The 27,325-nt window shown below is 43.8% G+C and overlaps 1 protein-coding gene, 1 long non-coding RNA gene and 1 other non-coding gene across 5 annotated transcripts in view; 2 read left to right on the top strand and 1 right to left on the bottom strand.

Moving 5' to 3' along the window:
• Positions 1 to 1,922: 1,922 nt before the first annotated feature.
• LOC120407837 lies at positions 1,923 to 10,554 on the top strand. Its single transcript, XR_005600274.1, has 4 exons — positions 1,923 to 2,053; positions 3,605 to 3,705; positions 8,043 to 8,165; positions 9,030 to 10,554. It is a non-coding gene; the product is annotated as an uncharacterized LOC120407837 (long non-coding RNA).
• Positions 4,920 to 5,058, top strand: LOC120408810. The gene has a single exon (XR_005600986.1). It is a non-coding gene; the product is annotated as a small nucleolar RNA SNORA47 (small nucleolar RNA).
• A 3,938-nt stretch (positions 10,555 to 14,492) lies between the features above and the next one.
• AGGF1 (angiogenic factor with G-patch and FHA domains 1) overlaps positions 14,493 to 27,325 on the bottom strand; it is a 40,610-nt gene continuing 27,777 nt past the window's right edge. For all 3 annotated transcript variants that reach the window (XM_039544048.1, XM_039544046.1, XM_039544047.1), the window contains exons 8-14: positions 26,920 to 26,971; positions 23,070 to 23,171; positions 22,513 to 22,678; positions 21,931 to 22,010; positions 20,403 to 20,530; positions 17,991 to 18,090; positions 14,493 to 15,665 (exon numbers count right to left, since the gene is read on the bottom strand). In XM_039544048.1, the coding sequence (XP_039399982.1) occupies positions 15,465 to 15,665; positions 17,991 to 18,090; positions 20,403 to 20,530; positions 21,931 to 22,010; positions 22,513 to 22,678; positions 23,070 to 23,171; positions 26,920 to 26,971 (829 nt within the window). In that variant the 3' untranslated portion in view covers positions 14,493 to 15,464. The remainder of the gene's footprint in view (positions 15,666 to 17,990; positions 18,091 to 20,402; positions 20,531 to 21,930; positions 22,011 to 22,512; positions 22,679 to 23,069; positions 23,172 to 26,919; positions 26,972 to 27,325) is intronic.

The raw sequence follows: 27,325 nt of genomic DNA on the forward strand, positions 1-27,325 counted from the left end.
TTGCCAACTTTCTGATTGCAGAAAACCAAACACCCTTGCTCTGCCCTGAGGCCCCATCCTCACTCACTCCAACCCCCCTTCCTCCGTCGCTTGCTTTCCTCCACCCTCGCTCATTTTCACCAGGCAGGGGGAGAGGGTTGGAGTGTGGGAGAGGCTGAGGGCTCCGTCTGGGGCCAGGGATGAGGGGTTTGGAGTGCGAGAGGGGACTCAGGGCTAGGGCAGGTGGTTAGGGTGCGGGGGAGTGAGGGCTCTGGCTAGGGGTGCAGGCTCCAGGTTGGGGCCAGGGATGAAGGGATTGGGGTCAGGAGGGGGCTTTGGGCTGGGTCAGAGGGGTTCGGAGTGTGGGAGGGGGCTCTGGGCTGGGGCAGGGGGTGTGGGCTCCGGGATGAGGCCAGAAATGAGGGTTCAGGGTGTGGGGGAGGGCTCCAGGCTGGGGCAGGGGGTTAGGGTGCAGGAGGAGGGCTCTGGCTGGGGGTGCGGGCTCTGGGGTGGGGCCAGGGATGAAGAGTTTGAGGTGCGGGAGGGGGCTCTGGGCTGGGGCCGAAGGGTTTGGAATGTGGGAGTGGGTGTGGGGTGCAGGCTCTGGGAGGGAGTTTGGGTATGGGAGGGGACTCAGGGCTGGGGCAGGGGGTTCGGGTGTGGGCTCCTGCCAGGTGGTGCTTACCTCAGGTGGTTCCAGGAAGTGGCTAGTATGTCCCTGCGGCCCCTCGGTGGAGGGTCAGGGGGCTCCACGCGTTGCCCTGGCCTGCAGGCACCACTCCTGCAGCTCCCTCTGGCCGTGGCTCCTGGCCAATGGGAGCTGCGGAGCTGGTACTCAGGGCAGGGGCAGGGCGCTGAGCCTTCCTGGCTGCCCCTGCGTCTAGGGGCCACAGGGACATACTAGCCACTTCCGGGAGACACACAGAGCTAGGGCGGGCAGGGAGCTTGCCTTAGCCCTGCTGCGCCTCTGACCAGACTTTTAACTGCCCTCTCAGCAGTGCTGACCAGAGCCAATGGGGTCCCTTTTTGACCGGGTGTTCTGGTAAAAAACCAGCTACCTGGCAACCCTAGCCTCCCTCCTGGGGCCCAGACTGGGGCCGTGGAGTGGGGAACATGCAAAGAGGAGTAAGGGGGTTGAGGCTGGGGGAAGGGCCAGCAGCCAGGGCCCCAGGTGAGGGGCTGGGGTCATGAGCAGAGCTAGGTGGTGCTTCATCCCTGACCCGCATGGGGGCTGGCCTGAGCCCTAACCACACCCTCCCCCATGTTCCTCTATGCACCGCCAGGGGGTCATACCCTACAGGGGACCTCTGTTCCTGAGGCTGCATCTGTCTCTGCTCCTGCTATCTTCAGTTTCAATGAGGTATTGAACCCAGCTCTCTTGAGCCCCAATCCAGCATCTGTCCCATAAAGCCAAGCTTTGAGTTGATATAGGTTGTGAAAAGTAATGACCAAAGATAATGAATTAGGGCACATTCGCAAGCTTTTTCTTCATCAGTACAACATTCCAAATGACAGATCTGAAACAGCTGCATGAACTGCTGCAGACCCCAACACGTCTGGGATGTGTAGACTTAAAAACTACCAACCCATTTTCTTAGAACATTTTACATGTTTAAAAACCAAACCCTTCTCTACTTTTCTGCCAAGACCTGAGCTCGTGATGCTCAGATTTTCCTGCAATAGTTGGGGGCCTGGCAAACATCACTCCAGGAACTTAAGCAGAGAGAGACCCACAAACCCAGGTCTTGTCAGGTAGATGAGGGAGGAAGCAATTTTTAAATATAAATATATTTGAGATTTTCAGCGTATGCCTGCTGTGTATGTATGTGCCTTGGCTGGTTTGGGGACCTTACAGGGTTTGCAAAGTATTTACATGACGTGGGGAGTTCCCCTTTAGATGTGCTTGTGTGGTCAGCACAAATCAGGAATTAAGCATTGCGCCTTTAAGAGAAGCACAGCACATGACGTGTCAGTTTGCCAAGCAGAAGAAAATGTCTCCATGCGGCAGCTGTAGAGCACAGAGCGTTTCCCAGGTTCCTCCTCCCCTGGTGTTAGGTGAACGCTGCTGGTACAGGTCAGCTCTAGATACGTCGGTGGGAGTTTGCAGAGGCCTGGGGAGGGCAAGGAGAGCGATGGGGACAATGTGCAGAATGCTGTGCTGCTGCTTGTAGGGAGTTCTGAATTCCGGGTTGAAGCCTGCTCTGAGTTGCTTAGAACTGCCTGTTTTGTTAACTAGGTTTGCACCAACGTGTTAAGTAGTTTAAACAATGTAAAGTGAAATCTGCTGTGCACAAAGCAAGGGGCTGCAGCTCTGTAATGCCATAAACCAATCTGAGAGGGAGTAGAAATACTTCCTGTAGTTCATTTATTTCAGAATCTTGTCCACTGCCAACAGATGGGACCCGTGACTTGGTGGGATTATGATTTGCAGATTGCAGCTGGATCCTGTTTTATTTGGGAATGGAGCGAATGAAGTTTGTAGAGGAATGCTGCTATGTTCAACTCAGGACAAAGCAGCTTTGGATTCACAATTTGTGCCAGTAACCCTCAAAACCCCCGAAGTTTAGATGTTAAAACGTTTTTTTTTTAAAAAAAACACTCAGTTGGATTGTTTACAAGTGTATCTTAATATAGAGAATGGATTTAAGAGCTGAAATTTTCAAAGCCACATAACTCATTAGTTTCAAGAGGCAGTTAGGAATTTTGCTGCACAGTTCCCTTTGAAGTTAATAGGAATTGTGAAGCTAAATTCCCTAGTCAGCTTTGAAAACTGCAACCAAGATTTGGGAGAACTGTTGCCACTGAGCAGCATTGCCCACCTCAAGCATTCAGAAGTCATGATTAGCTTAAAATCATGATTTAAAAAATTAAGTTCCCCCCCCCTACCCCCTTGCAATGCCTTTTGGTATGTGACCTCTATAAATATATATATTAATGAAAGCTGAGATTCTAATACAGGGGTGGGCCATAATTTTCACAGGGGGGCCACTCCACGAATTTTGGTGGCCGTCTGCTGCTGGCACATCTGTGTGTCCCCCTTGGGGTAAGATGGGTCTCTGTGCGCTGCCCATGCCTACAAGCACCATCCCCGCAGCTCCTGTTGGCCGGTTTCCGGCCAATGGGACCTGTGAGGATGGTGCTAGGGGCAGGGGCAGCGCACAAAGCTGCCTCCCCTGCACCAGGGGCACACAGAGATGTGCCAGCAGCAGCTGGCCGCTTCCAGGAGCGGTGTGGGGCCACAGCAGGCAGGCAGCCTGCCTGAGCAACCCGCTATGCCACAGGACTTTTAGTGGCTCGGAGTCGGAAATTGCGAGGGGGCAAAGGAGGTCATGTGATCCTCTCAACTGTAGAATGCCAGCACTAATCACAGCTGCCTTGTTGGAATAAATAAATGAAAATTTAGGGTCTGTTTCTGCTCCAGTGAAAATTGATGGGAGTTTTCCAATTGGCTTCATCGGTGCAGAATTGAACACAGTTTTGGGGTTACTTTTTTTTTTTTTTTTTTTTTACTATTTATTTTCAAACTTCCTTTTTATTCACTATTAGACTTGCATCCTATTGTTGTTTGTTTGTTTAAATAGCATTTTGTGATCTTTGCTTACCTTATATAATTTGGTTTTTACAGTGCCTGAAGAAGCCTAAAAAGCTACAGAAAAGCCAAGAAATACACCCCAAGTACTGCATTAAAATGAAACATCCCAAGAGACAGTATGTCTGGGCAAAAAGGTATCTTTTGCTAACATTTCATAAAAAAAATATATGGAGATATAATTAGCTCAGAGAACTGGAAAGGACCCCAAGAGGTCAAGTCCAGCCCCCTGCCTTCACTAGCAGGACCAAGTACTGATTTTTACCCCCGATCCCTAATTGGCCCCCCTCAAGGATTGAACTCACAACCCTGGGTTTAGCAGGCCAAATCTCAAACCACTGAGCTATTCATTATTTATTTATATTATGCAAGTGCCCAAAGGTCCATCAGGATTGAGGTACAATTGTGTCAGGTGCTGTACAAAGTTGTTAGATGACAGGTCCTACCTCCTTACACTTTAATTGAAAAAAAAAGCAACAAGTGAGTATTCACAAACCATAGGAGGGAAGGTGAAGATAATAGAGCAGTAGAACATTTAGTTATATAGGCAATGTACATGACATAATGGTTCTAAACCAATATTTTATTTATTATATAAATCAGCACCCTTCACAGCCCTCTATTTAGCTGCTTTGCTGAGCCTTCTCTGTTTGAAGAGACAGGTTCTGTCTGTCCCCGCATGTATTTGCACCAAAAATGTTGACCATAGGGAAGCAAAAGTGCAGAAATTTTGATTGCATGATCCTGTCTGCTTGGCAATGTGAGGATGATATGTATACATATTCTTATAATAGAAAATATATTGGTAGTTCATCCTCTCTTAAATAGATGCTCTGCTCCCACATCTCATCCTGGTGGTATTCTCTCTACTTTTCAGCCATTAAGGTCAGTCGGTAATGTGCATGTGATACAGCTGATTGGGGCAGCTGCCTGAATACAAATCCATATGTATTCTGTGTTGTTTGTGTGTCTTGGAAAAATGCTTTGCAAGTATATGACACTGCTGAGCCTTTTCTGAAATACTAATATGGATCCAAAAATACACAGAATGGGATGCTGTCCTGAGTTTCAGTGAATGATGGCAGTGCTGTTAATTTCCCCTGCCCTAGTTTTGTCTAATAGCTGTCTCCAGATATTTCCATATTCTTCAGTGTTACTCTCACTATTTTGTGGTTGGCTTTAGAAAAAACATTCTAATGTGCAAAGTAATGCTTAGAGTGGAATTTATTGGTGCTTGGTATTCTTACTCATCAGTTTTCATGCCTGGTGCTAAGGAAAAAAAATGTTTATGTAACTGATGATGGTGAAATGGTATGGGACTTGTTAACATGAGAAAGACCATCAATATTTATGGAGGACTGAGAAGGTAAGGCAGTTATATCCTGTACTGGTTCTTACTGGTTATAGCCTCCAAGATTAAAATGGTGCAAAAGCAACTCATGTTTCTCTCTTAACTGTAGGGGAAACAATACTGCCTTTGCATATATGGCTTGCATAGCCAGATGACGTTTTACTTGAACTTAATTTGTTTGGAAAATGTTCTTATAGTGATAAGTTTGAGGGAGTAGATTCTGTAGCCAAGAGCCCTATTTAGCACTCTACTTAAGCCACACTCTCATTCAGTTCAGTGAGTTATGACTCATAAGCGCTGAATAAGGAACTTGATACAGTAGCCTGTTTAAACCGGTGGCTCTCAACTTTTCCAGACTACTGTCCCCCTTTCAGGAGTCTGATTTGTCTTGTGTACCCCAAGTTTCACCTCACTTAAACTACTTGCTTACAAAATCAGACAAATAGAGAAGTGTCACAGCACACTACTGAAAAATTGCTGACTCATTTTTACCATATAGTTATAAAATAAATCAATTAGAATATAAATATTGTACTTACATTTCAGTGTATAGTGTACAGAGTAGGGCTGTCAAGTGATTAATCGCAATTTTTTCATTGAGCTGCTAAACAATAATAGAATACCATTTACTTAATTTTGGATGTTTTCTACATTTTCAAATATATTTTCAATTATAATAAAGAATACAAAGTATACAGTACTCACTTTATATTTATTTTGATTACAAATATTTGCACTGTAAAAAACAAAAGATAGTATTTTTCAATTCACCTAATACAAGCATTGTAGTGCAATCTCTTTATCATGAAAGTTGAACTTAAGAATTATGTACAAAAAATAACATCAGTTATGGAAAAAGTAGCTGTCTTTTCTTCTTCGAGTGCTTGCTCATGTCCATTTCAGATAAGGTGACTCCAAAACAGTACCCCTGAAGATGGGTAGGAGTTCACGGATGTGTAGATTGCAACATACCTCTGCCGAACCCAGCGTCATTCCTGGCCTGCTGAGTGATGGCATAACGAGCAGTAAACGTGTGGACAGAGGACCACGTTGCGGCTCTACAGGGATGTGTGCCAGGAAGGCTGCCAAAGACACCTGATCTCTTGTCAAGTAGGCTCTGACAATTGGCGGCAGTGGAACCCCTACCAGGTCGGAACAGGTCCTTATGCATGAGGTGATCCAATTGGAAATCTTCTGCGAAGACACTGGATGAGCCATCATCCTATTGGCTGTAGCAATGAAGAGTTGAGTCAATTTATGGAAAGGCTTGGTACGTTCTAAGTAAAAAGCCAAGGCCCTCTGGATGCCCAGTGCATGAAGAACCCTTTCACTGGTCTTGTGCGGTTTGGGACTGAACACCAGGAGAAAGATGTCCTGGTTCATATGGAAGGTGGAGACCACCTTTGACAGGAAGGCTGGGTGGGGCTGCAGCTGAGCCTTATCTTTGTAGATCATGTACTGAGGTCAAGGCTTTAATTTCCAAGACCCCGTCTTGCTGACGTCACCGCCACCAGGAATGTGACCTTCCATGACAGATGGGAAAGGGAGCAGGAACCCAGTGGTTTGAAGGGCAGGCCAGCGAGCCTAGAGAGGACCAAGTTAAGATCCCACTATGGGATGGGAGCCCGCACCTGCGGGAAGAGTCTCTCCAGCCCTCTCAAGAATCTGACCGTCATGTCATGGAAGAACACCATCTGTCCTTGGATCAGCAGGTGAAAAGAGGAGATGGCCGCAAGATGCACTCTAATGGAAGTGCGTGCCAGGCCCTGGTTCCTCAAATGGAGCAGGTAGTCCAGGACAGCCCATATGAAGGAACACGAGGGAGAGATGCCATTCAGACACCTAGTGGGAAAACCTCCTCCACTTGGCCAGGTAAGTCAGTCTAGTTGCAGGCTTCCTACTTTCCAGGAGGACCCGTTGGACTGCTTCCGAACAGGTCTGCTCCTCCAGGTTCAGCCACACAGCATCCATGTGAGAGGTGGAGGGACGTAAGGTTGGGGTGTAAGAGCCAACTGTGGTCCTGCAACAGCAGGTCCAGTCATTTGGGCAGGGGCCACTGACAGGTTCATGAGCATGCCGAACCAATGCTGACAAGGCCACACTGTGGCAATCATGATAACCTGCGCCTGGTCTCTCTTGATCTTTGCCAGGGTCCTGACGATGAGTGGAATCGGAGGAAACACATACATCAGGCTCCCTGACCATGACAGGAAGAAGGCATCGGGGAGGGAGCCCTTGCTCAGAGCCTGTCGAGAACAAAACCAGTGCCATTTCCTGTTCTGGATGGTAGTGAACAGGTTCACTTGGGGAGTATTCCACCTTTGGAAGATCATGAAGGCTACCTCTGGATGGAGTGACCACTCATGGAGAGAGAAGTCTCTGATGAGCTGGTCTGCCAGTGTATTCCTGAGGCCGGGAAGGTGTCAAGCGTCCAGGTGGATTTCGTGGCTGATGCAGAAGTCCCACAGACAGAGCACCTCCTGCCAGAGAGCCAACAAGTGCGCTTCCCCTTGCCTGTTGATGTAGAACACTGAGGCTGTGCTGTTCATCGGGACTCTTACCACCTTGCCCGACAGGTGGGGCAAGAAGACTGCATGCCATCCAGACTGCTCGGAGCTCTTCGAGGTTTATGTGTAACTGTGCCTCCTCTGGGGACCACATCCCCTGTGTCTGGAGGTTGCAGAGATGTGCCCCCGAGCCGAGGTCTGAGGTGTCCAACACCAACGCGATGGAGTGAGGAGGGTTGTCGAATAGAACCCCTTCCAGGACTGTCCTGCGGCCGGTCCACCATTGCAGCGAGGTAAGTATCAGCTGGGGAATGGCAACAATCTTCTCCAGGGGGTCTCGGGACTGGGAATAGACCGTCACCAGCCATTGTTGCAGGGGCCGCATCTGGAGTCTGCCATGGTGGACCACGTAAGTGCATGCTGCCACGTGGCCCAGCAGGCGCAGATAGACCCTGGCTGTAGTCAGAGGGAACGCGGAGAGTTCTGTGACGAGGTTTGTTGTCGTGTGGAACCTTTCCAGCAGCAGGAATGCTCTGGTGCAGGTAGAGTTGAGGACCGCTCCGATGATCTCTATCCTCTGCACTGGCACTAATGTCAACATTTTGTTGTTCACCAGTAGGCCCAGAGAGCGGCACATGGCTTGAAGCACTGCAACATCCCTTCGGACTTGAGACTTGGAACCGCCCTTGATGAGCCAGTCATCGAGGTACAGGTAGATCTGGATACCCTGGCACCTGAGGTAAGCCGCTACCACTGACATGCACTTGATAAACAACCTTGGTGCTGTCGCCAAGCCGAATGGGAGGACCATAAACTGGTAGTGGTGGGGCCCCATCATAAACCCAAGGAAGCGTCTGTGTGCTTGAAAGATCGCTATGTAGAAGTATGCATCCTTCAAGTCGAGGGCGGCATAGCAATCTCCTGGATCCAGGGAGGTGATACTAGAAGCCAGAGAGACCATGTGGAAGTTTAGCTTCTGTAGGTACTTGTTGAGGTCTCACACGTCCAGGATGGGCTGTAGACAGCCCTTGGTTTTTGTGATTAAAAAGTACCGGGAATAGAACTCCTTGTGCCTGTACTCGAGAGGAACTTCTTCCACCGCACCCAGCTGTAGTAACCCTGTCACCTCCTGCGTGAGGAGACTCACGTGAGAGCAGTCCCTGAAGAGGGACAGGGAAGGGGGTAGAAAGGAACTGGAGGGTCTAACCTCATTCAACTGTGGTGAGGACCCAGCAGTCTGACGTTATAGTGGTCCAAGCTGGGAGGAAAGGGGAAAGGTGGTCGGACAACACAGGGAAAAGATGGATCCAGGGAATAGTCTGGTAGGTCACCCTTGGGCGCACCCTCAAAATGACCGTTTGGCCCTCTGCTTATTAAGGGTCAAGCCCAACTGGGCAGAGGGTGGAGGCGGGTAGTTCGGCCAGTGCTTGTAGCCCTTGGCTTGTTTATGGGGTTGGTCCTGCTGAGGCTGGCTCCCCTGGCCCTGCTGCTGCTGCGGTTTGAACTGCTTACACGCCAGGGCTGGGACGTAGAGACCCAGGGTTTTCAGGCTGGTGCGAGAGTCTTTGAGGCCATGCAACTTGTCTGTTTGCTCCACAAATAGGGCCCCACCACTGAAGAGCAGATCCTGCAATGACTTTTGGGCCTCAGTGGACAACCCAGAGAGGAGCTGCCAAGAGACTCGCCGCATGGAGATAGTGGAAGCCATGGTACAGGCAGCAGTCGAGTCCTCATCAAGGATCACTCGGAACTCCTCCTTGGAAGCCTCAGGGAGCAACCCTTTGAACTTGGCCATGGCTTGCCACATATTGAAGTCATATTGGCCAAGGAGGGCTTGGTGATTGGCTACTCTCAGCTGAAGGCTGGAAGATTAATAAGCCTTTCGACCGAAAAGATCCAGCTTCCATGAGTCTTTATTTTTGGGGCTGGCCCCGGGTTGTCCCTGCCTCCTCTTGTGGTTCACCACCTCAACCACAAGAGAATTGGGGGCTGGGTGGGAGTATAGGTACTCACGCCCTTTGGTCGGCATGAAGTACCCACTTTTAGAGATGGGCCAAGGAAGAGGTGGCCTGGCACAGGGCATTAGTGATTTTGGAGACCCCCTTCATGAAGGGGTAGGACCACCCTGGTGGGAGCTGAAGAACATAGGACATCAAACAGAATCCAAGGACTCTTCCAGTTCCTCTGCCTGAAGCACCAGGTTAGAAGCAACCCTCTTCAAAAGTTCCTGGTGTGCTCTGGTGTTATCCTGAGGAACCAAGTGAGAGGGCCCTGTGATAGCCTCGTCTGGTTCCAATGAGGATGATGCGGGAACCTCCATGTCCATTGGTGGTCTAGCAGCTTGGTCCCCTGGGTCTTCCTGGACCTGCAAGGTCTTATCCCCTGAAGCCTCGAGCACCAGAGGGGGGTGGGATACTGAGGCCACTGGCCTCTCCGAGGCTCCCAACACTGATCGGGCAGCCTGGGAAGGTTGGGCGAACCCCCAGGGATTCCACGGGTATCATGGTGCCGGCCACTGCACTTAGGGCCATGGGGCAGGTTTCGGTGCTGATAATGTAGTCGGCACTGCCGGTACTGGGGCTTGTCCTGCAGTCAGGGAACCTCACTCTGAGCCAGAGCTACCAGCAGAGTAGTCAGTACTGGGTGACGAGGATTGGGGTGAGCAGTGGTTCTTGTCTGACCGGTGCTGGTGCTGCATCCTGAAGCCGACCTGTCTGAGCGAGATTGTCTTGGTTGGGCTCTCGGGGACCGACAGCATTTGGCAGATCTGCGTCTGATACCTGGTTATCCACACCTCACGCTACTTGACCGGTACTATGGGCTGGTTGCCAGGAGGATCATCCTGAGTAGGGCCATCTCCTTCTTGGAGACGGGCGATGATGGCCCAGCGATCGGTGATCTCTGGTGCCTGATTGGTCCCAGGATCAGTACCAGGCCCTTGGAGATAGTCAGGGCCAGTCCCGAAGTTCTTGCTGGGTGGTACGTGCCCCAGAGGGTCTGCGCCATTCCACCAGCGAGGTACGCCTTGAGTCTCTTGATCGGTGTCCCTGATGTGGGCTCAGCTTATTTATGTCACCTGAAAGTGAGTACAGGTGTTCGCATTGCACTGTTGTAGCTGCCATTGCAAGGTATTTACATGCCAGATATGCTAAACATTCATATGCCCCTTCATGCTTCGGCCACCATTACAGAGGACTTCTTCCATGCTGATGATGCTCGTTACAAAAAAATAATGCATTTATTAAATTTATGATTGAACTCCTTGGGGGGGGGGGAATTGTACATCTCCTGCTCTGTTTTACCCACATTTTGCCATATATTTCATGTTATAGGAGTCTCGGATGATGACCCAGCACATTTGTTTTTAAAAACATTTTCACTGCAGATTTGACAAAACAAAAACTGGACCGATGTGAGATTTCTAAAGATAGCTACAGCACTTGACCCAAAATCTGAGAGGGATGAAGTGTGGAGCATGCTTTCAGAAGTCTTAAAAGAGCAACACTCCGATGTGGAAACTACAGAACCAAACCACCAAAAAAGAAAAATCAACCTTCTGCTGGTGGCATCTGACTCAAATGTTGAAAATGAACATGCACTGGTCTGCACTGCTTTGGATTATTATTGAGCAGGACCTGTCATCAGCATAAGCAGCAAAGAGTCCTGTGGCACCTTATAGACTAACAGATGTATTGGAGCATGAGCTTTTGTGGGTGAATACCCACTTCGTCAGATGCACGTATTCACCCACGAAAGCTCATGCTCCAATACGTCTGTTAGTCTATAAGGTGCCACAGGACTCTTTGCTGCTTTTACAGATCCAGACTAACACGGCTACCTCTCTGATACTTGTCATCAGCATAGACTCATGTCCTCTGGAATGGTGTTTGAAGCATAAAGGGAGACACAAATCTTTAGCGCATCTGGTACATAAATATCTTGCGATGCTGGCTACAACCATGCCATGAGAATGCCTGTTCTCACTTTCAGGTGACACTGTAAACAAGAAGTGGGCAGGATTATCTCCTGCAAATGTAAACAAACTTGTTTGTCTGAGGGATTGGCTGAACAAGAAGTAGGACTGAGTGGACTTGTAGGCTCTAAAGTTTTACATTGTTTTGTTTTTGAGTGCAGTTATTTAACAAAAAATCTGTATTTGTAAGTTGTACTTTCATGATAGAGATTGCACTACAGTACTTGTATGAGGTAAATTGAAAAATACTGTCATTTTTACAATGCAATATTTAATAAAAATATAAAGAGCACTGTATACTTTGTATTGTGTTGTAATTGAAATCAATATAGTTGAAAGTGTAGAAACATTCAAAAATATTGAATATTTTTCAATTGGTATTCTATTGTTTAACCATGCAATTAAATTGATCAAGACTAATTTTTAAATCATGATTAATTTTGAGTTAGTCATGTGAGTTAACTGCGATTAATCAACAGCTCTCATACAGAGCAATATAAACAAGTCATTTCTATATGAAATTTTAGTTTTTACTGACTTCACTAATGCTTTTTATGTAGCCTGTTGTAAAATTAGGCAAATATCTAGATGTACTGTACCCCACTGAATACCCTCACACAAACATCTACTCCTGGTTGAGACCCACTTAGAAATAGACAAAGGTGGTTATTTAACAGAGCTTATTTGCTATTGCTCCTCTCCCAATATGAAAGTGATGGTTTGTTAGAGTAATACTGCTTTTCCTCCAACAGGTTCTTATGAAAACTCAGACTCTGGAATCTGTCAAACCTACATTGATTTATATAAACTGACATTTTTGAAAACTATTTTTAAAGTGATGGAAACAAGGTGGGTGAGGTAATATCCTTTATTGGACCAGCTTCTGCTGGTGGGAGGGACAAGCTTTTGAGCTTAACAGTGCTCCTCTTCAGGTCTGGGGAAGGTAACCAGAGTGTCTGAGCTAAATACAAGTTGGGACTATTAAGCAGATGGGGTAGGGGAGAAGGGAAAAGCACACCTGCTGTAGGAGACAACTTAACATGGAGTGGGCAATTAAGGGTTAGCAGGCTGTAGAATGTTAGATTGTCGTAATGAGCCATAGAACCAGTGTGTTGGTATAGTCCATGTAAATGTCTAGCACAATTATTAGGTTTCCAAGCTTGTCTTCTGAAGGTGTTGTGCAAGTTTCCTTTAAGGACAAAGAGGTTGCATGCAGTGTGATGATTGCTTAATGAAAAATGTTCACCCACATATGATTGTATTTTTCTGTGAGTTCATTCAGTACTTTAAACTGATCATTTATAGAAAAAATGGACAATTATGACAATGAAAACGTATCTAACATTGTATCTTTATGCACAACTCTTCTCCCAAACGGGGAGTGGAGAGAAAGCTATTACTCTGTAAAATTACATTTAACTCAAATAGCTTTTAGTCAATTTGAACCCTCTTTGAAGAACTGACTTATACATTCAAAGCAAACTGTGGGACACCTATTAAATATCTACAAAATACTGGCAGTGCAGCAGTTCTTAAAACTGTAGTAATTAATACTTAAGATTCAGGTTCCAACAAACTTTTGGAAAGACAATCCAAGAGGGAAAACAAATGCTTCTGTTGTAACTGAATACTTAAGTTACACTACTATCATTTCACAGTAAATCTGACTAGTCTTTGCAGTGGTAACCAGAACTTGATATTAAATCAGATACTTCTATCAAGACTCTTGATTTGCAAGAATGTTGCATTGTCTTTCATTTGTCCTTTTCACCCACTATAGTTCCCTTTCCTTTACTAAGCTATGAGGCTTCACATACGCTATCTTCCTGCTAATGCCAGAAGGGCTAAGGGTAGCAGAAACAGGCAAATAAAAGGTAGTGCTGTGTTCATCTCAGCTTTGACAGAGGACAACTGTAGGATCAGATACCAAAGGAAAAATTTTCAAGGGGCCTTTGAAGTGGACAAGCACACCTGTTTGTGAACATAACTCATTTAACATGATTATATGCTTGAACCACTGATCTGAAAAGTAAATATTTGCTAGCAGCAGAGAAATACAGTGTCTATAATTCCTTAGTCGTGGTGCTGCAGATTCACCAGGTTCTTATTGCATATGCATGAGCAAGCATTCATTTTTACGTGCAAGGAAAGTACTTTCTTCATGTAAGATCAAAATCTCAAATATTTTTACAAAGTATCTTGTTGCACTTTTCCAGGAATTTATTTATTTTTTATAAAGGTACTTGGAGGACGAAGCTTCCCCCTTAACTATAAGAAAAGCTTCAGAATGCCTTGGAATACAAGTCACACTTCTGGAGCTACACCTTCAGAAATGACTCAATATGTTAATTTGTTGTTATGGAATATAGTCTTACAGGAAAATGTTAGCACTAAACTATATTGGTAATTGTGATGTCTTCAATTTACATGTACAAAGACTAATGTTAATATTTTGATTTCTTCAAAGATAGTTTAATACAGAATTGAACAGTGTTGCTATAGCCATTCTAAGCACTTGTACACATAACTGTTTAAAATACCACCTCTGGGCAAGGCATTTTTCAGTAGCTGCTTTCAGATTATTAAACAAAGGCGTTAGACTACAACATTAACCAGTAATCAAAGCATCGTTATTTCTTATTACACTCTCTGGTGACTCTGATGATAAGAAATGCTAAGAAGAATGACTAGCAGCTGTTCTGGCCTCAGCAGTATGCTTGCAGTTGGACAGTTTAGCCCTGGTAAACTAGGTGGATGTTTAAGCAGCAAAGAGTCCTGTGGCACCTTATAGACTAACACAAGTTTTGGAGCATGAGCTTTCGTGGGTGAATACCCACTTCTTCGGATGCTCCAATACGTCTGTTAGTCTATAAGGTGCCACAGGACTCTTTGCTGCTTTTACAGATCCAGACTAACACAGCTACCCCTCTGATAGGTGGATGTTATGTCTGCTTACTGGTCTCCTTTACTGTGACAGCAGTATCAGGATATTGTAGCCTGAATGGAGAGAGATTAGGAACGTGTCCTAATTTTAAAGAGAACCCCCACATCCAACATACTCATAAGTTAATGTCAAGAATCACACAATTTAAATTTGACAATATTTCATTTATTGTGTTTAAGAACATTCAATAAATATCAAGTTTTCAGTTTCAGATTTGCAATCCTTGTGCACGGAAAGTCTGATTTTTTTCCCCCTGGCATAAACTCCATTGCCAGCAATGGGTGTATGAGAACAGCCAGCCTGAAGAAGCTAATAAATACTGTAATACTCCTAGATAGCAGGTTTCTGAGCATACCCCTTCTAAATGGTATGTTACAGATTCATCACACAAATTCTTCACAGAAGAAAATAAGACTTTACTACAAACTGTCCTCTGAATATTATTCTTTTACTAACAGTGGTCATTTATTTCATGGGGACACAGTATTTAGAAATACAAAGTAGACATGGATTGTTAAAAATATCAGGAAGTTAATTTCATATATGAAGAGTAAATTGAGATGCATGTGATCAGTACTGAATTGTATGAATTTAGTTGTAATGTGCCTCTTTAAGTTTCACAACAATTCGGACCAAATGCTCACAAGAGAGGAAAAGGCAACATTTAAAAACCTCTTGCATTGTTTTGTGGGTTTTTTGCTTGTTAGAACATTAAAAAAATAATCTTCATAAGTTTGGAAAAACAGTTTAAAAGCAAATCAAAATAGTTTTAATTGCAGTGGGCTATTGTATTAAAAAATAAATATTTAAAGAAAATTCCTTCCCTTAATGAGCATCACATTCAAGTACTTCCATTTGAACATCCTTTTAAACAATGCCTGCATCAGTCTGGTTTTCACTGCTTATTTATTTAAAAATTGTGTTTGTTTTTAAAAAAAGTGTGAACACTAGTGTAAACCAAATAAGACTATAGTTAATCTTAATATACACCTCTGAATCTTGAGGAGATTCTTCACAGCTGTATATTATTATCACCCAACTTCTAATGTAGCAAAAAATAAAAATAAACTCTCAGCCACTCTTTATATACATGAATTATCCTGCTCTGGGACTGAGTATTTTCATTCTGCAGTCCCTCTAACCCAAGGCATAACTTTGGATGCATCTTTCTGCGTTTTAGCTTCCTGGAAGTTTTCAGCAAATCTCTCTCTTGCTTTATCCCAGTTCTTTTTGTTCTTGCTGTTGATGATCTGAACATCTTCAACTGAAGCTGGTCTACTTGTACCCAAGCCTGCATGCATCTTGTGAATCTGAAGCTGGATCTGTCAGGCACATTGAAAAGTGTTATGGATTCCATATTTCAAATACTTCAACATTACTGTCAGGGGTGAAAGTAACTTAAAGGACTTACCGGTACGCCGGAGTCCTGAGCGGGACGTGGCCTCAACAGAAAGAGGCGGGGCCTTTCAGGATTTAAAGGCCCTGGGGCTCTGGCTGTGGCTGGGAACCCCAGGGCCTTTAAATCACCCTAGAGCTACCAGCTGCAGAGGCGGCTGGGAGCCCTGGGATTCAGGGGCGAATTAAAGGGCCCGGTGTTCATGCCACTGCAGGGAGCCCCAGGCCCTCTAAAGCACTGCGGAGGCAGCAGGGTTCCGGCGGTGATTTAAAGGGCCCGATGCTCCAGCTGCTGAAGGGAGCCCTGGGCCCTTTAAATCACCACCAGGGCCCTCCTGCCACTGCACTGGGGTAGCGGCAGCAGGGCTCCTGCAGCGATTTAAAGGGCCCAGGGCTCCCTGCAGCAGCTGGAGCCCTGGGCCCTTTAAATCACTGCCACAGAAGCTGGTCCAGTCCAGCACAGAGTACACCATAGTGGCTTACTCTTGCCGGTACACCATAGTGGCGTACTTTCACCTCTGATTACTATACACCTATCAAGCTCTGCAACATTAAGAAACCTGCTATGTTTGACTAACAATAAAATACCCAAATCATGAACACTGATTTCATGTTGATAAAAGCCTGCTACTCATCCCATTAGTTTTAGAGGTGATCTGCAAAAAACAAGAAAAAAACCACAACACCCCAAACCCTGAACTTTTTAGTTGCTGAACAATCTAAACAAACATAAGAGGATGTTTTAGCATGTATGCAACTAGTGTATTTTTTAAATTTGTGAGGCACAGTCCACCCTCTACCTTTTCCATGGAAGTGCCAGATTCTCACTCCATAATGTAGCACCTACCACTCTAAAATCCAAACCCCATATCTATTCTATCTGCATTCTGCTTCCCCACAACGATCCTTTCATCTTCGGAAACCGACATGTGGCTGTGCTGGGTGCAGAAGGGGTGCATTGGGAAGGTGCTGCAACACAGCACTGCGTAGATTCTGGGCAGCTCGGTTGCCCTTAGGCACCCATGACAGCAGCAGACGGTACAATATGACTGGTAACCGTCATCGCCAATTTCCAAAGCAGCAGACGGTGCAATAGGGCTCAGATTTCAGAGTAGCAGCCGTGTTAGTCTGTATCCGCAAAAAGAACAGGAGTACTTGTGGCACCTTAGAGACTAACAAATCTAGCAATAAGGCTGGTAACCGTCTCTGCTACCTTGCAAAGGCAAATGAATGCTGCTGTGTAGCACTGCAGTACCGCGTCTGTCAGCAACATCCAGTACACATACGGTGACAGTGAAAAAAGGCTAAACGGGCTCCATGGTTACCATGCTATGGCGTCTGCCAGGGCAATCCAGAGAAAAAGAGTGCAAAATGATTGTCTGTCGTTGCTTTCACGGAGGAAGGATTGAGTGACGAAATTTACCCAGAATCACCCGTGACACTGTTTTTGCTCCATCATACATTGTGATCTAAACCCAGAATTCCAATAGGCGGGGGAGACTGCGGGAACTATGGGATAGCTACCCACAGTGCAACGCTCTGGAAATCGATGCTAGCCTCGGTACATGGACGCACACCACCAAATTAATGTGCTTAGTGTGGCTGCGTGCACTCGACTTTATACAATCTGTTTTTAAAAACCGGTTTCTGTAAAATCGGAATAATCCTGTAGTGTAGACACACCCTAAGTTACACTTTTTTGGTGGGAGGTGTGGCGAGGAGGCCACACTGGCTTCCATGGCAGCCCAAAACTGGAAGGGTGGAAAGTGGCTTAAAGCCACCTTAGCCTTTTTCTACTCCTCCGTTGGTTGCAAGTTCTGTGCTACGCCACTGTGGGGCACAGCAGAGGATCTTACCCAAAATCTGTCTTTTAAAATATTTGCATGCTCCCTATAAAAGGGAGAACACAAAGGAAATTAGTTCTGTCTTCCTCTAGGCTTTCTGTGAAGCATTAAGATAACTGAACTACTGATTAGCTATCTAGACACAGTCTGTACCCCAGCCCCAGCCTCAATTCCCTAACAACGGATACACCACTAACATTTTCCAGTGAAGCACAGCAACTATTGATATAATTTCAAAATACTAGATTAATAATTTAAAAGTGAGTAACTGCCCTGCTGAAATGCCTCACATCCAGTACTTTGAAATCCTGTAAGTTCCTCATGACTTACAATGAAACTAGCATTTTCGGTGCAAATGCATTTTTATATCTCTGTGTAACCTGTAAAGCAAAAGTCACAGAAACCTACCGGATTCTTCATTCCACCACCATCCTTGCCTAGCCCTTCTCCTTTTTTCCATCCCATCTTCTCCAGCATTTTGCGACCCTTGTTGCTATCACTGATTTCACTTTAAAGGAAAGGAAAGTTAGCTAAAAACACGAGGAGGACAAAACAGAATTTTAACTCTATTCCTAGTGTTTGGGGTCTGTTTTTCAAATGCGTGCACAACTGCTGCTCCTGCAAACTAGGCAATTGCACTTGCCATTACCTATATGCAAGCATGAGGGGCTGAACATGTTCATGTCTGCCTCCAGACTATGCTGAACACAATGCAAAAGTTAAACTTTATTGAATTTTTGTTGGCATTGACAAAAATCTGTTTCAAGAAATGAAGTGACTTTTTTTAGTATACACTAGCTTTGTGAAATCGAGTTAGTCACCCTTTGCGAAAATTGGCATTTTAAGTGAAGGGACTGTTCCAATCCTGAGCCCCTTGTTTCCCCATCCCAAACCACCAGCCTCTGCGTCCATCATGACCACCATCAAAACCCTCCTCTGCCCACCAATCCTAAGTGCCCTATCTGCAAGTTCTCCCATTTGACAACCTTTACTATCCTTGTCTTCCCTATGCCCCAAGTTTATCATTAATCTCCCCTTTCAATAGGGAATGTCTACAAAAAAAACCCCACAACCTTTGTTGCCTCAAAATTAGGGTTGGCTCAAGTGTATATTCTACCAGTGCAATCATTAAAATCAGGGATATCGCCAGGTAAGGCTACATTAACATCCTGAGCAATGTCAATTCACTGCCTTACTACCCAAACTTCGTAATTCTTAAAGGCTTATTTGCCACAACAAACATCTTTTCATTTCCAACATACAGCCCCCCACGAATGCATACATTCAATTCCTCTAAAACCCACTCTTAACGATAATCTTGATGAGATTATGACTTGTCATAATTAAGCATGTGAAACAATGTGATTTAGAGTAGTGGTTCTCAACCAGGAGTCTGGGGCCCCCTAGGGGGCCTCGAGCAGGTTTCAGGGGGGTCTCCAAGCAGGGCCAGCATTAGACTCGCTGGGGCCTACGGCAGAAAGCCATAGCCCCACCGCATGGGGCTGATACCCAGGAACCTGAGCCCTGCCACCCAGGGCTGAAGTTGAAGCCTGACCAATGTAGCTTTGTGGGGGCCCTGCAGCATGGGGCCCCAGGCAATTGCCCTGCTTGCTACCCCTGATCGCTGGCCCTGACTTTTATATACAGAAAACCAGTTATGGCAGAGGTTGGCCGTGGAGTTTTTATAGCATGTTGGGGGGGGCCCCCCTCAAAGAAAAAGGTTGAGAACCTCTGATTTAGAAGAAATGGCTGTATGCATTGTGAGCGACTGTATGTTGGAGGTGAAGAATCTGAGTAAATGTGGATGTTACAATGGGTTATAAGTAGAGCCCTACCAAATTCATGGCCATGAAAAATGCATCATGGACCATGAAATCTGGTCTTCCCCCATGAAATCTGTTTTTTTGTGTGCTTTTACCCTATTCTATACGGCTCTCACAGGGGAGACCAGCATTTCTCAAATTGGGGGTTCTGACCCAAAAAGGGAGTTGCAGGGGTGGGGGTGTATCTCAAGGTCATTTTAAGGGGGTTGCGGTATTGCTACCTTTACTTCTGTGCTGCCTTCAGAGCTGGGAGGCCAGAGAGCAGCAGCTGTTGGATGAGTGCCCAGCTCTGAAGGCAGCGCCCCGACAGCACAGCGCAGAAGTAAGGATGACAATATCATACCATGCCATCCTTACTTCTACGCTGCTGCTGGAGGTGGCTCTGCCTTCAGAGCTGGGTTCCTGGCCACCAGCCACCGGGCCACCAGCCCTCTCCAGCTGCCCAGTTTGAAGGCAGTGCAGCTGCCAGCAGCAGCGCAGATGTAAGGATGGCAGGACCGCAAACCCCCCCGCTTACAATAACCTTGCGATCCCCACACAATTCCTTTTTGGGTCAGGATCCCTACAATTATAACACCATGAAATTTCAGATTTAAATAGCGGAAATCATGAAATTTTAAAAATCCTATGACCATGAAATTGCCCAAAACAGACCATGAATTTGGTAGGGCTCTAGTTGTAAGGCATAGGAACTGAGGTTGCTGTGGATACTAACGTAGTGTAACTGGTTATTTCCTTGACTTTAATTTATTGTGTTGATAAGAAATGCACTTGAGGAAACTTAATGCTAGATTAAAATTTGTGTGTGGGGGTTAATGGTGGCCTAATGTGAATCTGGGAGTCAGTGCAGTAACCTGAGCGCTCTCACACTGTACATTCAGCCCAAATGATATCAAATAAGGTTACCATTATAAATTCACTTTATCACCACCTATAAACGTGCACGAAAGGTTTGCTATGCATTAGCAGAGCACAGAATAAGATTTTACAGACTTACACATGGACTGAAGCTGGAGTATCATCCCTTTGAAATGTCCCCTCACTTCCAATGGTCTCCCTGCGTTTTCCTGCTCTATCTTTGTAATTTGGATTTTTTACTGCTTTGTTGTCTTCATAGTCTGTATTCTTTACAAACACAAAAATTCCATTACGGAAAGAAATCAGTGACAGGCTTTAAATGCTCCTTTTTTGTAAACCTGTTTTTCTTTTTCCCAAACAACTAGAATAGCTTTACTATATTTTATTAATTCAAAACCTCATGACCAAATACTATAGAATTCTCCTTCAGTAGTTCCATGTCACTACCACATGCTAATGTGTTATTAGCAAGTACATCAGTTTTATGACAGTCTAATTAAAACCATATAATCTCTCTATAGTACCATGTTCCTGGCGTAATTAAATGCATGTGACCTCCTGACATGAAGAGTCAATTTCCTCATATTAAGCACAAAACCATATTGACAAACCATTGGGAATTTCGTGTATTGCAATTTTATCTCTCTAAGTAGTGTCCCAGGAATCCTGCTGCCCATTAATGTCAATTGCTACAGAATGAATGAGAGATTCTGTACTTGTACAGATTCTGTGTTGGTGACATTTGATTAGCTGCCAAAGTGAAGGCATCCTGTTCCCCACATGAATGTGCACTACAGAGAGGCTGGTCATGACTACATGTTAAGGTTGGGTTCTAAAATATCCTTAAAATTGGACACATATGTATATAAACATAATACAACCAGTGCATGTAAATACATGCACACAAATATAGTATGTGCATATATACACACACAACATATTCACAATGTGTGAACAATATATGCACCACATTTTAAAGTATATAAATAGGTATGGATACATATGCTACACTATTGATTGAAACAGTATTATGCCCCTCCAAAAAAAATTGTACTAGAGCATGGAAAAAATAAACCACAAATTAAAAACATATGATACCTTTTACAATAAACTGCTTAAGTGAGATTCAAAGAACCCTCAACTAAGATTCAGAACACTCGAAGTATTTCTTTATGGGATGGTGGAAATAAGAGATTTATTTTTTTTCTTAAATCCTGTCTCTCCTCCCATCATTTCTTCTCCATTGCTTTCCCTTTTTCTCCCTCCTTATTCCTCAGGCTCTCTCTTTCCAAGTCTAGTTTGTGCTGAACTGCAGTGCCCCTTTCCCAGATTGTAGTAAGATATCCTGTGACTTTCTTATCTTCAAAGGGATAGGCATCTGGCTTTACTCTCAAATCACTACAACTGGACATTTTTTCCCCGAGCCTATATGAGAGAACTTCCACCTCCCCCTACCTACTTTTCTTCCTCTTTGAAAGTTATTTGTAAAATAGCAGCTATAATTAGTGTGTGTAAGATTAGAATTTCTCATTAAACCAGCATACTTTAAATAAGTTGTATATCTGAAAACTTTCCCTGTTAAAATCTATGATTTAAACTAGGAATCACAGAGTAAATATAAACTCCACAGCTTTCGAGCAGTTCATAAACACTTATTGTGAACTTACCTGTAAACCATATTTTACCCGTATTTTTTTTAATGCTTTTCTTCTAACTAATTCTCTCTCTTCTTTGCTCAGTGCTGGACCTAAAGGGAGACCACAAGACCAGATTTAACTGGATAATTAAGTAATACTGTTTTGAAGTATAGACAGAATTAATATTATAGAAAATTTTGTTCCAACTACTGTTGTTTTACAATTGCTAAAATGATCAATACAACTGACTATAATGACTAGATAACAGATTTAAGTTTCCTTTCTGTTTTGTGTGTTCCTAGATCCTAAACAAAAATTGCTAGCTGTAACAATATGATCAGAATGTTGTATTTCTGTTACAAGTTAACTTCAAGAACACAATGCTACTAAATAACCCAAATCTTCTAACACATTTATGTATTGAGAGGAAAATACATCACATGACATATAGTACAGAAATATACCCAGTTGACAGCAGACCATTTTCTTTTTTATAACTATTTGAAATAGAACTACCTGGTTCAGGGAAAAGGGTGACTATTTTACATTCTCAATTAATTTTGTAATGTAAGAGCTACTGTCAATACCATATCCAACAATATCATCACTTACCAGAAAATTCCTTTTTCTTATCAAGGCGAAGATGTGCTCTGACCTGTCCTGGTTCACATCCATCACAGGTGTCACTGCCAGGATGTATGTGGAAGGATAACACAGTTTCTCCGATCTTTACTTCATCCCCATGTTCCAGAACATAGGGGTCACATTTTGTTTTAGGCTATAGAAAAAGAATTATACCGTTTTGTCAGTTGTATTTATTAGAATAACTGATAAAATGCACCATTACATGTATTCCATGAATATTGTTTATATGTGAGTCATTCAGTGTATTTAAATTGGTATCTTGGTAATCTAACTACATTTTTAACTGGAACAGATTTCTCATAATTCCTAATCCAAAATAAATATGAAAATTTATCATAAGTACACCTAAAAACTGAGTAGAAGCAAAGAAATGATCCATGCATGGAAGAAAACCCACTCAGCAAAATCATCAGTGGTGATTTATAAGTCAGAATTTCATTTAAAATGACCATGTGACTGATCTGCTTTTCTATAATGCAATATATGTCCATAGTGTCCTAATCACAGTAAGTTGCAATGCTCACCTGTAGAATCTGATTTCCGTTAACAACTGTGCCATTCTGACTGCCTTGATCCACAAGAACATAATTTTGCAATTCATGGTCAAAATATACTTCTGCATGAAACTAGAAAAATATAATGAAATAAAATGCTTTCACTGCATATCATTTAGTTTACATATTATCTTAATATTTCAGGATGTATTTTAGTGGTCTGTTAACATACATCTGGTATTGTAAGTTAAGTCACACTGTTGCAGGCTTTCTGACTTGACCAAATTGAGGAGTACATGAACAAAACCTAGTATTTCTAGCATACTAAATTCCAGATCAGCACAACTGTATTTGTTGATTGGGCTGTACAGATTTACAATAGGGAACAATCCTATAATGGCAGAGAGATTGACGAAGATGACCTCAGATCTTTTCTGTCTCTGGATTTTATGAACAGAATAAACCACAATTCAACTTAAGTTTATTTTAAAAGGTGCTAACCCTGGAGCTTTTTGATGATCTTATTTTAATCTTTTTTTTAAAAAGCTGTAAACGTGAAAGTGATCCAGACAGCAACAAAATGCTGCCAAGTATTGCAGGTGGAAGAAAACAGCTTACTGCCACTAACTTTCTATGGTTCCATTGGAAAGTCACTTAACTTCTCCCTGCCTTAGTTTCTTCATGTAAAATGAGAATAAGCCCTGACCTCATGGGTGTTACGATATTAAAGCAGTTTGAGATTCTTGCATGATAGGTATTTTAAAACAACTCAACTGCCCACAAATTGGTGAATTTGGTTATTCACACTAGGAGGTGAGTTAAAAAACAAATTACGGTATTACAGAGAAATAAAAGCTCTTGAAAGAAATGACAACCTTGTTCTGAGAACTTTAGGGATGTTTATGAAAAAAATTAGAGAGGTTGTTTGGATAGGAGCAAGTACCAAAGCCAAATACAGGTAGAGGGTCTGGGGTAGCGTTTGAACACTCGCAGCGCATTTCAGATGCAATTCTGTCCACGTTGCAGGGGGATCAAAAGGGGCCTCTCTTCTTCTATCCTCCTCCTCCTCCCCTCCCTGCAGAAACCACAACCTTTGCCCCCTCCCCTCTGAAACCAGGATCCCTCTCCCCTGTCCCCTCCCAGTCTACAGCCAAGAGGGGGCCCTGGGACCTTCCTTGTTGTGCCTCTGACCCCACAATCCCAAACAGGGAGAATGGTAGGACTGGCCCTAGGAAAGCTGCCCTCCAATACCACCTAAAGCCCTTAATTACCTTGGCCAGTCCTGGGCCTGGAGCTCCTTCCCAGATGATCCTCCTCCTCTGTCATGTTCCCTCTCTCCTCCTCCTCCTCTCCCCAGCAGAATATGCAGCTAGGATCTGATAGGATGCATGCTGCGGTGATTGTCAGTGGGGTTTGGATTGTAGGATTCACTGCTCAAGCCACAAACTGTGTTGCACTCCAGTTGCCCAATGTGGAGCCTGCTGGCACACTCTAGGTCCAGCAGGGTCCACACAGGACAGCTACAGTGCTACATGCAACCTGTGGCTTGGCCCATGAATCCAGCAGTGTCCCAAACAATTCTAAATCACTGTGGCGTGCCTCCTATCAGACCCTGACTGCACAGTCTGCACATATGCCACTGGGTGGTGGTGAAGAATGCCACCCTGTGGCACTATTTTCTGTGTTGGTCAAACCCAAGTGGCAATGAGTGACTGACCCACACTTTTCTATATATAAAGTATGCATAGTTCAGCTTGCAAAATTTGTAGATTTAAACTGATTTAGTAATTTTATAATTACATGAAAAAATCAGGATTACAAAAAAATAAGGAGGGATGGCATCTCTGTACTGAGTTACTATAGACTCCTGATTCAAACATCATCTTCCCAAAAGATCATTAATAGTCACCAATCATTTAACCATCAGAGGAATGAGGTTCTGGAACTGCCTTCTAATAGGAGTAATGGGGACAAACAATCTAACTAGTTTTAAGATGGAGCTTGATACATTTATGAACAGGATTATATGATGAGATTACCTGCAATTGTAAGAGATTGGACTCAATGACCCAGGAGATGCCTTCCAGCCCTATGTCACTAATAGTAGAAAAAGGAATTTCACGGTTTTCAGTAGAACCCACTTAATTGGCATCCCGATAAATGGTATGGTTGGATTAACTGGAGTGATGGTCAGGGAACAGATTCAGTAAAATGTGTTTCAGGTAGTAGAAGCAAAGGATAACTGGTAGACCTAGTTTGTTTAAATAGCTTATCTGTAGGGCCCTACCAAATTCATAGTCCATTTTGGTAAATTTCACAGTCACAGGATTTTAAAAATCTGAAATGTAATTATTTCAGCTATTTGAATCTGAAATTTCATGGTGTTATAATTGTAGGGGTCCTGACCCAAAAAAGGAGTTGTGGGGGGATTGCAAGGTTATTGTAGGGGGGTGCAGTACTGCTACTCTTGCACTGCTGCTGGTGGTGGCACTGCTTTCAGAGCTGGGTAGCTGGAGAGTGGCAGCTGTTGACTGAGGGGCCCAGCTCTGCAGAGAGCAGCACAGAAGTAAGGATGGCAGGGTATGGTATTGCCACCCTTACTTCTGTGCTGCTGCCTGCAGAGCTGGGCCCTCAGTCAGCAGTCACCACTCTCCAGCCACCTGGCTCCAAAGGCAGCAGTGCAGAAGTAAGGGTGGCATGGTATTGCCACCCTCACTTCTGCACTGCTGCTGGGGGGGGAGGAGGGGGGGAGAGAAAAGCAGGGCACTGCCTTCAGAGGTTGGCGCCTGGCCAACAGCCAACACTCTCTGGCTGCCCAGCTCTGAAGGCAGCGGAGAAGTGAGGGTGGCAATATCGTGACCTCCCTAAAATAACCTTTTGATCCCCCTGCAACTTCCTTTTCAGTCAGGACCCCAATTTGAGAAATGCTGGACTGCCCCACGAAATCTGTATGGTATAGGGTAAACACAGACAAAAGACCAGATTTCATGGTCTGTGATGCATTTTTCATGGCTGTGAATTTGGTAGGACCCTAGTTATCTGGTTCTGTCTGAAGCCTATTTACAATAGTTTATAGGTGTTAAGGGTGTTTATAAAGCCTAAATGTGCTCACTTCAGATTGCTTTTCTTGATGAAGACTACTAAATTTAAGGTCTGTACTTTTTTATTGAAGTAGTTAGTGAAATAAAAATAAGTATATAACAAAATATAGTCGTATGAGCCTCTGGTAATCTCTTAATTGGAAGAAATATTTTTCCATTGCCCTGTATCAAAGAAGAGAATGCTACTAAATTTCCTCTCCCCTTGAGAGCTCATTTTACATAACAATTACCTAGAAGATAAATCAGACGAACACATGAAAAATCTAGTTCTCAACTCATCTGTTGGGATTTGAATATTGATATGACCAGCAAAAAGTCCTAATTAGTTTTCCAGAATATTCCGTACCCACCGCTGTAGTAGGTTTTAAACATTTTGAATAACTGGAAAGCTCAAGATTAAAATTGTATTTAATAAATTCCTTCCTGTGTTACTATCACAAGCTATTTAAACGCAAAGAATTTTTTTAAAAAAATCAACATTTATATTGTGAATTTTTAAGTTTTTCATGTCACTGCACTTGGACACTGAAATTAAATTGCTGGTTTTGGTCAGTTTTACTTTGTTTCCTTTCCATTGGGACAGTGCTGCACTGTTTCCAAAACTGCAGGGAAATTATTAAAAACATTCCTCTGCTTAAAGACAAGTTCATTTAAAAAAATACTTCTTTTAATAGCAAGACTCTTAAAAACACACACTAAAATTTTGGCCTATATTTCTGACAGCGTACTTTTAAATTTCTTGATCTATCGGAATACAAAAACAACAATTTAAGAATTACCTTACTGACTCCAACTTCAGGAATCTGGAGGGTGTGTTCCATATCTTTCTCTCTGTAAAAACAGGTAAATAGTTAGTTAACTTGATTTCTGGCATACATAATTATGTAACTTACATCATGGTACCAGAGAGATTTAAGATACTTCACACTAATTTGGTTGTGTTATAATTTCTTAAAGAAAAAGTTTTTAATACAATCAGTGACAAGAAGCACACTTTGTACAAATCGCAATATCAAGTTTCCTTTCTGAACTATTAAGAAGCTGTACAGACTGAAAACTATCGTGATGCAATATATGATGGGGAGAATTATGTTATGTACCTTGTTACATCTATAAATACTAACCCATGCAGCAGACAATGAACATATAATTAAGCTGAATCTGTAAACTTATCAGGGAAAAAAG

Source organism: Mauremys reevesii, linkage group 6 (genome assembly GCF_016161935.1).
Source record: "Mauremys reevesii isolate NIE-2019 linkage group 6, ASM1616193v1, whole genome shotgun sequence".
Taxonomy (NCBI): domain Eukaryota; kingdom Metazoa; phylum Chordata; order Testudines; family Geoemydidae; genus Mauremys; species Mauremys reevesii.